General features: G+C 70.9%; 4 protein-coding genes across 4 annotated transcripts; 3 read left to right on the top strand and 1 right to left on the bottom strand.

Moving 5' to 3' along the window:
* The first annotated feature begins 17 nt into the window (after positions 1-17).
* Positions 18-2045, top strand: LOC136162999 (uncharacterized). The gene is made up of 2 exons (XM_065927412.1): positions 18-69; positions 287-2045. Exons 1-2 carry the CDS (start codon positions 18-20, stop codon positions 1402-1404), a joined length of 1170 nt encoding a protein of 389 aa, XP_065783484.1. The 3' UTR covers positions 1405-2045.
* A 524-nt stretch (positions 2046-2569) lies between these two features.
* On the bottom strand, positions 2570-5731 carry RNF208 (ring finger protein 208). The gene is made up of 2 exons (XM_065928007.1): positions 4214-5731; positions 2570-4009 (listed from the first exon to the last, which is right to left on the bottom strand). Exon 2 carries the CDS (start codon positions 3502-3504, stop codon positions 2704-2706), a length of 801 nt encoding a protein of 266 aa, XP_065784079.1. The 5' UTR covers positions 3505-4009; positions 4214-5731; the 3' UTR covers positions 2570-2703.
* A 513-nt stretch (positions 5732-6244) lies between these two features.
* CYSRT1 (cysteine rich tail 1) lies at positions 6245-8382 on the top strand. Its single transcript, XM_065928009.1, has 2 exons — positions 6245-7348; positions 7702-8382. The coding sequence occupies exon 2, from the start codon at positions 7710-7712 to the stop codon at positions 8109-8111; it is 402 nt and encodes a 133-aa protein (XP_065784081.1). The 5' UTR covers positions 6245-7348; positions 7702-7709; the 3' UTR covers positions 8112-8382.
* A 203-nt stretch (positions 8383-8585) lies between these two features.
* On the top strand, positions 8586-10797 carry RNF224 (ring finger protein 224). The gene has a single exon (XM_065928008.1). It carries the CDS (start codon positions 10322-10324, stop codon positions 10790-10792), a length of 471 nt encoding a protein of 156 aa, XP_065784080.1. The 5' UTR covers positions 8586-10321; the 3' UTR covers positions 10793-10797.
* Positions 10798-11496: the final 699 nt, after the last annotated feature.

Raw genomic sequence — 11496 nt, 5'->3', positions numbered from 1 at the left:
TTCCAGAGAGGGTCTGGATGGAACAGCCAGCCACGCTGGGCACGGGCACTGTGGCTCAACCCACACTTGGTGCCTGAGCCTGATGATGAGGGTGCCGGCTGTTTGCCCACCTTGTGCAGTCTCTGCCCTTGCCGTCAGGGCCAAGCAGGAAAGGCACCCGGCCAGGCTGGTGTTGACCATCCCTTACCAGCTCAGGGAACAGCTGCCCGGAACCCCCAGGAGGGAGGCAGGGGGCGTGGCTGGGCTGGAGAGAAGGGGTGTGACTCAGGCTGGGAGGGAGTGTGAGTGGCGGCCCCACCCCTGGGAGGGGAATTCCTGTTGGAGGAGTTGAACTGGCCTACCCGCACGGCCACCGCCTGGAATCCAGCTGGCCGTCCCTGGCTAACACAGGGACCGCCGCGCCTGCGGCCGGGCTTGGGCAGATCCTGTCGGAGACTGCACGCTGGGCCTGGGAGCCTCCGGGGCACGGGGGCCCACAGCCAGAAGGAGGCGGCAGTTGCTGCAAGGTCAGTGCCAGAGCCTGCCCCAGCTGCGGAGGGCCACACTGACCTTCAAGGCCCCAGCCACCCCGCCGCCACCCTGGGGTCCCCACCCACCCATCCCAGCCTCTGCCCTGGAGGCACCGCCCCTGAACTGTGCCCTGGGGTCCCCACTGGTGGCCCTGCTGGCCTCAGCTCTGGGCTCACCAGTCTGCCTCCGGGCTCTGAGCACTTGGACCCAGCACACCAAGTGCTGGGAGAGGATGGGTCGGGCAGCGGGGCCCTGGGGAAGCCCCAGGGTGCCAGGACCCCGGACAGTGAGCCCCTGCTGGGGGCAACGGCGGAGGTCCCTCCCTGGGCCAGGCACACAGAGGACGAGCAGGCGCAGCAGGAGGCGGAGGAGTGCCCCGTCTGCATGGAGCCCTGCGGGCCTGACCACCGGCTGGCCCTGCTGAACTGCGGCCACGGCCTGTGCATGGGCTGTCTGCCCCGGCTGCTGGCCGCTGCCCCCGGCGACCTGGGCCGCGTGTGCTGCCCGCTGTGTCGCCAGAAAACCCCCATGCTCGAATGGGAGATCTGCCGGCTGCAGGAGGAGCTGCTGCGGGCCGACGGGCCCCCGCGCCCCCCGCCCCCCACCCCGCCTCTGCCTGCCCGCCGCGGCCGTGGGCCCTGGGCCTCCCTGGAGCACCGCTACCAGCTGCGCTTCCTGCCAGGGGCTGTGGGCGGCCGAGGCTGCCTGCCCTTCCTGCCCTGCCCGCCCTGCCTGGGCGCCTGGCTCTGGGCCCTGCGGGGACGCGGGCCCTGCGCCCGCCGCCTGGCGCTGCTGAGCCTGCTGGCGCTCGAGCTCCTCGGCCTGCTGCTGGTCTTCACCCCGCTGCTGCTGCTGGGGCTGCTCTTCGTGCTGCTGGACGGCTCCCGCCGCTGATGGCCACATGCCTGCCGTCGGCACGGCCTGGGCCTGGGCCAGCCTGAGTGCCAGGGGCCCCGGGAGCACCCTGCCCTCAGGCCCGATGACCAGGACTGAAGAACCTAGGGCTGACCAGGACACTAGCCTTCATCCTGGGGCCTGGACAGGGCCGCCCTGCGGCCTGCGTTCAGACTCTGACCCAGCCCGAGACGTCTACTGCCCAGACACGAACCGCTGGCGCCCAGCACAGCACTGGAGGAGGTCCATGGCCAGGGCTTCGAGAGCCCCTCGATGGACAGGCCCCACCCCACTGCTGGATCTCCTGCCCTGCTGGTCTGCAGGAGGGGGCGCCGTGGACCACGTGGAAGGTCAGGCAGCCCATGGGGCCCCTGCTGCATGGGCCCAGGCCACAAAGGGCCCCCTCACCTGGGCCGTCGGAAGCCCAGCGGACCCGAGCAGCCTGGGTGTCAGCACACACCCCTCCACTTCGCGGGCCCAGGGCCCCACCGGGTCCCACAGCCAGAGACTGGCAACCAAGCCCCAGCTCTCCCGACCCCACCGCAGCGCCCCTCCCTGAGCCTGCAGCCCGCGCCTGACGGACACTGTCAGAGCCCCGCCTCACGGGCTCGTCGGTACTAGGGGTGGCTCTCAATAAACAGCGACTGACCGATGCTGTCGTTTCTGCATCGCCCTCCCCTCTGCCCCGCCTTCACCAGCCGGGCGACGGTTCCTTCTCCAGATGCAGTCATCCAGTGCCGGCCAGGAGGCCCTGCACCCCACCGTGGCTGTGGCCAGCCTTTGTCCCGGCCCCAGCTCAGAAAGGCCCCAGGGCTGTGCCCACAGGGAGTCAGGTGGGCCTCGTGCCCCCGACTGCACTCACTCCCAGTGGCCAGCGCAGAGAAGCTGCCCTCCCTTTGTCCAGCCAGCCCTGCTCTGCCCAGCTGCTCCCACAGTCCTGCCCGGAGCACATAGGTGGCTCACGCACATGCACACACAGGCCCCGCCTGGCCCACAGGGAGCAGAGCAGGCTGACCCCAAGTACTGGGCCTCCCTCTGGCTGCTCAGCCTGGACCCCACCGGGGCTGCCGCTCTGGGTGCCCACTCCCCCCGGCCCGGGCCTGTGAGCAGGCCTCGGCTTCGGTGCAGGGCACGAGGTGCAGGCTTTGGCAGAGAGTTTTAATGGCAGAGCTGGCTGCAGCGACAACGCCACGCGGTGGGGGCCAGAAGCTGTGGTGGGCACGGGGTTAGCGGGCAACAGAGCAGGGCCAGACCCCTGAAGCAAGGACCGACGGGTGGTGGCGGGCGGGCGGGCGGGCGCTACATGATGGAGCAGGCAGACAGCGGGTTCCGCACGTGGCAGGTGCACGCGGCCCCGCAGTACTGCCGGAAGGTCTGGTAGCAGCTGCCCTCGGGCTCACCACCCCACTGGCCGCCCGACGGGGCGGTCAGCGCCTCGGGCGGCAGGCGGCTCAGGATGGACGTGTTGATGGCCAGCGCGGCCAGGCCGTAGTCAGTGAAGAGCACAGTCTCGCGGCGGCACGTGGGGCAGGAGATGAACTTATACTTGGGGCAGGACTCGTAGAGAATCTGCAGGCACTGCTCACACACGGAGTGCAGGCAGGACAGCACGCGGGGCCGCCTCTGCGCGGCGTTGTACGTGTGCCCGCACGTCGGGCACTCCAGAGGCTCCCCCGCAGCCGCGGCCACCGCCGCCGCAGGGGCCCCTGGGGCCGCAGGGCCAGGCCGGATCACGTACTGGTTCACGATGACCTCGTCCGCTGGCGCCACCCGGGGGAAGCCTAGCTCGGCACTGCCCTTGCGGGGCCGCCGTGGCAGAGGCGGGGTGCAGGGCGCCCCATCCAGGGCGGGCATGTCCCCCCCACAGGCCTGGTTGACGATGATCTCTGTGTCTGAGGGCCAGGCTCGCTTGGGTGCCAGAGCCGGGGCGGGCCGGGGCGCAGGTGGGAAGCAGGGGGTGGCCGCCTGCAGCTCGGGGAACTTCTCAGGGTGGACCATCTTCATGGCCTCCATCTTGAGGATGACATGGGGGCCCTTCAGGCAGGACATGAGGAAGCCTGGCCAGCCACCGCCCGCCTCGGGCCCCGGGTCAGCCGGCATCCGGCTGTCTCCAGTCAGACTGGGTGCTCGGGTGCAGGGGGGAGTTGGGTGGGGCTGGGGGGGCGGCGAGGGGACAGCATCCTGGCTGCCCTGTGGACTCCTGGGGGATGCGGGCAAAAGCTTGGGGGGAAGGGCCCCCCCCAGCGGCCACAGTGGCTTCTCAGGTCCGGTCCTCGGAGGAGGAGGAAGGGGCGGGGGAGGAGGAGAGGGGCAGGGGCAGGGGGGTGTGGGCAGCTGCCCTGGGCCTGAGGTCGGGCCCAGGGGCTCACCCAGGGTCTCTGGCCTCTGAGGCTGGCCAGGGGGCGTTGCAGGAGATCCCCCTGCAGCCGAGATCAGCCGTCCCGGGGCCCGGACATCCGGGCAGGCAGGGGCTAGGTGGGCCCCATGGCTCCAGGACAGGGCGCCCAGGGAAGGCAGCTAGCCTGAGCGCGGGCCGCCAAAGGACCCGGGCGGCAAGCTTGGGGTTGGCGGCGGAATCACAGGAGAGGCCGGGGCTGGGCCGGAGCTGCAGGTGAGAGGGCATGAGGTCAGCGCCCGGGCCCACCCCCACCCTGTACAAAAGACGGGGCGCCCGACCTCTGACCCCGACCCTCGCCAGACTCGGAACCCAGCCCCTTCCGCAGCCCCCCGCGCCCGAGGCCCGACCTCTGCCCAGGAGTGGGGGCAGGCGAGCGGCGACCCCGCGCTGTCCCGCCCCGCCCGCACTCACCTGCCCCAGCCTGGCGTCCCCGGGCCGGGCCGCGCGCCGCCGCCTCCGCAGAGGTTGTCTCAAAGGCAGGCCTGGATGCGGCGCCCGAGCCTTGGCCCGGCGGCTCCGGAGGCTCCGGCGGCGACCTCGGGCGATGGCCGGGCCGCGGCGGCTCCCGGGGGCGTGGGGCGCGGGCGCGGGGCTCGGCGCGGCGGCGGCAGCGGCGGCGGCAGGTGCGTGCGGAGCGTGGCGCGCTCTGCGGCGGAGGCGCGGGGACCGCAGTGCGCGCGGCGCCCGCAGCGCCACCCCCCGTCTGGGGACCCGCGCGGGGTCCGCGGGGCGGGGCCAGTCTCTCTGCCGCCCCTCGATCCGCCGCGGGCCTGGCGCCCGCTCTGGGGGTCGCCCTCCCCTCCCCCCGCGGGCCCCGTGGGGGTCGGGATCCCTACGGCAGGCCCCCTCCCGTCTCCCCCACCTCCGGCCCCGCCTGCTGACCCTGGGTTCTGCTCAAGCCCCCTGCCCCGATTCTGGAAGGGAAGGAGTGCTCTGAGATCTCACAGTACCAGGGGGAGGAAGTGGAGAGTGAGCCCTGGGGTGGTCCCCGGGAAGCCGGCCCCCAGCCCCCACCGTGAGACCGCCATGTGTCCTTTGCAGAGGGAGGGTCTCTGCCAGGCCTTCCCCTGGACCCCAGAGAATGCCTCCGGGCTGTTCTGGCTCACAGGTGCCCAGCTCAGGCCGGCTGAGGGCAGAAGAGGGTGAGCAGGAGTGGGCAAGTGCACATCGGAGGAGTGGAAGATGGAGGGTGCTCCAAGGACAGGACAGTGGGGCAGATGGGCGGTGTAAGGGGCGCGCAGAAGGTCAGGGACGGCGGGACAGGCCCCATGGGGCAGCTCACGGATGACTCGCACCTACACAGACGGGCGGGGTGGCCTTTCCGGCACCCTAGCAGGTCAGCAGGTGCCCCGTCGTCACACAGCTGTGTGATAACCTGACCCCGCCCAGCCAGGCCCCCATTCCTTTCTGCTTCTTCCTCGGGCCAGACTTCCCTGCCCCCCAGGATACACCCTCTGCCTGTGAGGAGCTGTCAGGTGAGGGGAGGGCAGGGAGCTGGGGTGGCCCGGGCCTGCAGAGTGCCTTTCCCTAGCCTGCTGTGGCCACTACGTGGCTTGCTGGCATTCCTTTGACCAGCACTGGGCCCTGCTTCTGACCCTGGACAGACCCAGCTCCTCTGGCCACAGAGGCTCTGCTCTGTTACAGGCTAGAGTGCCCCTGGCTATAGACCTAAGCCCGGCTCCTGCAGGGCAGCCCAGCCCGGTCGGCATTTCTGATGAAGGGCCCCACGTGGGCAGGAGCCTGGAAAGGTGTTCTGGGCCCACAGGCCCGACTTCGCTGTCTCTGAGACCTCAGTTTAGTGCCTGCCCTTCCGTGTCACCCACCACCCGGGTGTGAGAGCTGTTCACGTGAGCAGGTGCCCAAGGGAGGGGCAGCGAGGGGCCCTGGCCTCGGGAAACTGAGGCAGCCTCGTCCAGGGGAGGGCTGGGGGCCTAACCTGGGCAGCCGCTCTGCTCAGGCCCCTCCTGCCCAACTCGAGGCCCCGCCCCTGGGCTGAGGCCCCGCCCCGCCCCGCCCGGGCCCGGAAGCGCAGCGCCCGGGCGGCGCAAGCCGGGTTCTGGCGGGAAGACCCCGCTGACCCCGAGCCTGGCCTTTGGCAAAACCTTCGAGCGCGGAGGCTTCCGGGAACTACAGTCCGCACCGGCCGCCCGCTTCCTTCCAGGCCGGGTTTGCGCACGCGCCCGCCCCCGCCCCTCCGCCGCGGCGGACGCAGTGAGGCGGCGGGCGGGGCCCGCGGAGCCTGCGCGGTGGGCCCTGCCCTGCGCGGTGGGCCCCGACCTGCGCGGCGGGCCCAGCCCTGCGCGGTGGGCCGTACGCGGCGGGCCGTGCGCGGCGGGCCCAGCCCTGCGCGGTGGGCCCTGACCTGCGCGGTGGGCCGTGCGCGGCGGGAGCAGCCCTGCGCGGCGGGCCTCGACCTGCGCGGTGGGCCGTGCGCGGCGGGCCGTGCGCGGCGGGCCCTGACCTGCGCGGTGGGCCGTGCGCGGCGGGCCCAGCCCTGCGCGGTGGGCCCAGCCCTGCGCGGTGGGCCGTGCGCGGTGGGCCTGCGCCATCGGCCCCCCGTTCCGGCTCTGGCCCGGTTACCCCCCGCATCCGGTGCCGCATCGGTAGAGCTTGTGCCCAGACCAGTCTGACTGGCCCCACACCGGCCGCGCGGGTCAGCTGGCCTCTGGGCCACGTCTGATTGGACCCCGCCCTTCCCGGAGGCGCGCCCCCAGCAACCCCCCCCACCCCCGAGCGCGAAGGACGAGGGGTGCGGGCCGGCCGCCCCAGGCGGACCTCGGCAGTGCCCAGCGCCGAGAGCGCACGTCCACTGTGACCCCGCGCACAGCGGCCCTAGGGCATGGCAGGCGCCAGGCGCCACCTCAGACGTGAAGCTGGGGGAGGTGGGAGGGCCGAGGATGGGGGCCCAGAGAGACGTGGGGGGCTGCCCACAGGCCCCCGGACCAGAGCGAAACTGTAGTTTCAAAAATGAGCCCGAAATGTCACCTGTGTATGAAACTCATGTTGCCAATAGTGAAATAAGTTTTATCGGCAAAGGTATGCAAACCAAACATTTTTTATCAGTTAAAAATACAGTAAGCCACCGGGCAGAGCAGCGTGCTCACTAATACCCTGGCCTCTGCCTGCGGGGAAGAGGCTCAGGTCGCCGTGCAGGCCTCTCCCTCCGCTTCAAAGCAGTGGCTCTGGGACTCTGGGTGACGGCCAGGCACCAGACCGTCTGCGGCCCTGACCCAGGCCCCTGTCCTGCATTCTGGTGACCTGCTGGCTCCCCGAGGGCCAGGACATGCCCCAGATGGCTCACGGCGGAATCAGCGGGCTGGCAGGGTCCCCGGGAGCCCAGGCCTGGCCACCGCCCACCTAGGAAAGGAAGGGTGGGTGGCCGCGGTGCTGCGGGAGCTGGGGCCTCCTGGCATCTTGGGAACCCCGTCTTTGAGCCCCGCCCGAGGCCCCGCCCCTCCCCAGGAGGAAAAAGGCACCTACCAGAGGCTCGGCTCACACGCGCGGGGACTGGGACAGGAGGACAGCTCGCCGCCATCTCCTCTCCAGGTGGGTCCTGGGCTAAGGAACTTCCCCACCCGCGGTCGGACCAGCTAAGCTGCGACTCCCAGCCCCCCACCCCGCTTCCAGCTCCATCACAGGGCCCTGCCACTCAGGGAGGGCGAAGGACACTTGGGGACAGCTGAGAGATGCTGGCCCTCACGGTCCCTACACTCTGCCATCTTGCGCGCGCACACACACACACACACACACACACACACAGACACACACACACACACACACACACACACACACACACACACGCCTTGCTCTCTCAGGCTCTTACATGACCTGCCTTATCTTGGGATGCAGCTGTTGCCCTCCAGAGAGCTGACTTTGTCTCCTTTGCTCACCCTTGCCAGGCAAGGCCATGGACCCCCATGAGATGCTCGTCAAGAACCCATATGCCCACATAAGCATCCCGAGGGCTCACCTGCGGCCTGAGCTGGGGCAGCAGCTGAAGGCGAGCCCATCCTCTGCAGAGTCGCAGCCTCTGCCTGTGCAGTCCTGCACCCTGGAGCCTCCAGAGGAGGCCCTGCGGCCCCAGGGCGCCAAGGGGGCTGCCTCCGTTTGGGGCCAGCCAGCCTGCGAGCAGCCCTGCAAGCCCTGCGGCAGCGGGCAGCGCCCAGCCGGCCTGACCTACGCCGGCCCGCCACCCGTCGGGCGCGGCGACGACATTGCCCATCACTGCTGCTGCTGCCCATGCTGCTCCTGCTGCCACTGCCCCCGCTTCTGCCGCTGCCGCCGCCGCTGCTGCTGCGTTGTCTGCTAGCCCGGCCCCACGGCCCCGAGGCCCGGCGCGGCCAGCGGGCCTCTGCTCAGGCGGCCACGGCAAGGGCCGGGACAGTTGGGACCGCCACTGTGATGCTGTCACGGGCACTGGCCACTCCCCTCCCTAGACAGCTGCACCTCACCCACTGGGAAGGCTGACAGGTTAGTCCAGGCCCCCGGAACGGAGCCCTGGGACTGCCCGTGCTGGGGATGCCTTGACTATCTCTGAGGCCCAGGCCCAAGCAATAAAGCCATGCGAGCTCTGTGCTGGACACTTCTTCCTTGTCACTATCCCCTTTGGTGGGGTCCCAGGCTAAATGCCACCAGAGATCGCCAGCCTCTGTGGGACAGTCAGGGGCAGGGCAGCCTCAGGACATCCTGACCTGCGGCCTCAGGTTGGCCCACGGGCTGGACAGGAAGGCCAGTCGGGGGCAGGTCAGACGGCAGGAGGATGCTGTGCGTGGAACCGGGCCCCGAGCCCGAGACAACCTCCTGGAGGAGGGCCCGGGTGGCAGCGCCGTGGCGGGTGGAGGCAGCACAGGCAGGTTTCCGGGGGTGGGAGCCCGGAGCCTAGCGCGCAGCCGGCCCACCCGTGAGTCAGCGCCCTGCCTCGGCCGCCGTGTCTTCCTGCTTTCCCACAGAACGCCCCGGTCCCTGACGTCTGCCGTGTGCCGCTGCCCGCTGCCCTGCGTCTGGGGCCCGGGCTCTCTGGAGGTGGGCAGACGGTGCCGGGCCAGACCGATCCCCCAGCTGTCTGAGCAGCTCGGCACGCCTGCGTGGGGGCCTGGGGTGAGGCGGGGAAGCCTGTGTGCAGGGGGAGCATCCAGGCCAGCACCAGGCACCTTGACGCTCCCGGGACGGGGCAGAGAGCTGGAGGCGGCGAGCTGGCCTCGCAGGACGGACGGGTCCCGGTGACAGCCCTCCCCTGACCCCTGGTGACTGGCCGCGTGGCAGGACCGGTCTCTGGGTGTGGGCAGACATGTCACTGGCCTGACTACACGGGGACTCAGACATGTCAGGTTCCCGTCACCTGCCCCCTGGCTGGCCCCCACAGGAAGGTAACCCCACCCGGGGCAGCCACAGAAACCCGTCCAACCAGCCCAGGAGGCCGAGGATGCCAGGCTGGTGGGAGTAAGGAGGGGCCCTCTGGCTCTTGGCCTCCTCCAGCGGGGGAGGTTCTGGGGTCTGACCCCCTCCCAGTCCTCCCCGACACACCCCACCCTGCTATGCCACCGGGCTGGCCCCGGGGCCTCGGCCAGGCGTATGCCAGGGGGAGTTGGCCTCTGAAGGGGCGTCTGGGGCTTTCCACAGCGCCCTGCGCCTGGGAGTTTCTGGGTGGTCTGTCCACTCCTGTGCTCACGGGCCTCCTCGTGGGGCTGGCTTGTGATGGGAACGCCGAGGGGATGAAAAGGCTCTGTGACAATTCAGCACAGACTCACACACAGCGCCCAAGCCACGGGGTGGCGGGGCCCTAGGGGCTCTGAGCTGGTGGGGGTCCTGGCAGGGTTCCTGGAGGAGGTGACGTCCGGACTGAGTGCTGAAGAGCAGGCAGCACCCAGGCGGAAGCCAGAAGGCTTTCCCGTCGTGAGTGGCGGTCGAGTAGGAGTGCGCGCAGGTCCAGGTCGCGAGGCAGGAGACGGGGCGGTGCTGCACGGCATGGGGGGGGCAGGTGGGGCAGGGGTGCCCCGGCTCCAGCCCCGCTGGTGGTGCTGGTGGATCCAGTTGCAAGTGCTTTGTGGCTGAAAGGGGAGCCCACGCGGCCCGCAGCCACCACCTGCCTCCCCGCTGACTGGTCCACGTTCAGCCAGTAACGTGAGCCCCAGGGAGGGAGCCCCAGGGGCCCCGGGTCCCCCCACCCCGCCCCCGGTCACCCTCGCTGTGGCCACAGCTGCCCGGCAGAGCAGATGCAGGTAAGACAGACCGGGGGCTGGGGCAGGCTGGGGGTGGGGGGCGGTGGGTGCGAGCCTGGGAGGGTGCCCGGGGGCCACCGAGACGGGGCCACAGGCCAGGACACTGCCCGCCCGGCAGTCACAAGGACTGAGCCTGCGCCCAGGCCCCGTGCTGGCCAGCCCCTCCGGCCACTGCCCACCTCCCAGGTCTGCAGAGGCCTGGGCTCCCGTCCTCTGGGGCCGGGGGAGCACTTCCTGTGCTGAGCCCAAACCTGGGGGACACTTGCAGAGGCTGTACCGCCCCTCCGCATCCCTCCCCAGGATGCTGCTGCCGGAGGAGCCCCCAGCCTCTGAAGAGGCCCCGGCTGCTGGGCCCCAGCGTGGCGACTGCGTCGTCTGCTACTCGGCCTATGACCTCACCGGGCACCTGCCCCGCCGGCTCTACTGCGGCCACACCTTCTGCCAGGCGTGTGTGCGGCAGCTGGCCACGCCGGCCCCCGAGCAGCGCTGGGTCCCCTGCCCGCAGTGCCGCCAGAGCACGCCCGTGCCCCGCGGAGGGGTGGCCATGCTGGACCTCGACCTGGCCGCCTTCCTGGCCGTCAGGGCCGGGCGGGGGCCGTCTCGCCTGGAGTTGCAGCCCCCCGGGCCCCGCAAGGGCAGCCCCACCATCACTCAGCAGCCATCCAGGCTCCTCCCCGCGTCGGGCCCCCCGCCCCACTTCCCCCAGCCCGGAGGCTGCTGCCCAGCATGCTGTAGCCTCTGCTGGGATCCCCCAGGCAGTCCCCAGCTCTGAGTTCTGCTGGGCGCCGCCCCTCGGAGGGGAGCCTTGGCCTGCAGCACGAGGCACGGCCTTCCAGAAACAGCCTGGTGGGGGGGTGCCCCGGGCTCCGCCCCGCGTGTTCACCCAGGGGTCACCATCTGAGGTCGTGAGCTGTGCCCACAGCACAGTGCACCCCTGCAGGAGCTGGAATCCGGGCCAGGACCCCCAGGCCCCACGGTGATCTGTGTGCAATGCGGGGGCGCTGCTGTCAGAGATGCCTGCGAGCCCAGCCCAGGTCTGGACGCGGCTCAGAGGCGGCTCCTGAAAGGGTCTGGGGGCCAGTGTCCGGGCCTGGGCTGCAGGCTGGGGGAGGTGGGCAGGGCCTGCAGAGGCTGCTCCTGGCCCTGTTGGAGCAGGCCCCCTCCTTACAGAGCCCTGAGCCCGGTGGGAGGTGGCTGCCTGCACCCTGGCATGCAAGGCGGCTCTGTGAAGCCCACCCGCTCACTGCCCCGGGCCTCCGCTGTGTCAGGCGCTGTTTGGGAAGGGTCCCTGCAAGCACGGTGGCTGCTACTGCAGTAGGTGTGCAAGGAACTCCAGGCCGGGGGGGTGACTGCTGAGGGGCGCTCAGGACAGCCGCCCCCTCCCCAGGCCCATGGCATCCTCTGCCTCCCGGGGGTGGCCACACAGACCCTCAGAGGGACTGGAGACAGACCCCACTGGTCAGACTGCCGCACGCC

Source organism: Muntiacus reevesi, chromosome 3 (assembly GCF_963930625.1).
Source record: "Muntiacus reevesi chromosome 3, mMunRee1.1, whole genome shotgun sequence".
NCBI lineage: Eukaryota > Metazoa > Chordata > Mammalia > Artiodactyla > Cervidae > Muntiacus > Muntiacus reevesi.
The sequence above is the reverse complement of the archived record's forward strand: the minus strand, read 5'-3'. Positions and strand labels throughout refer to the sequence as shown.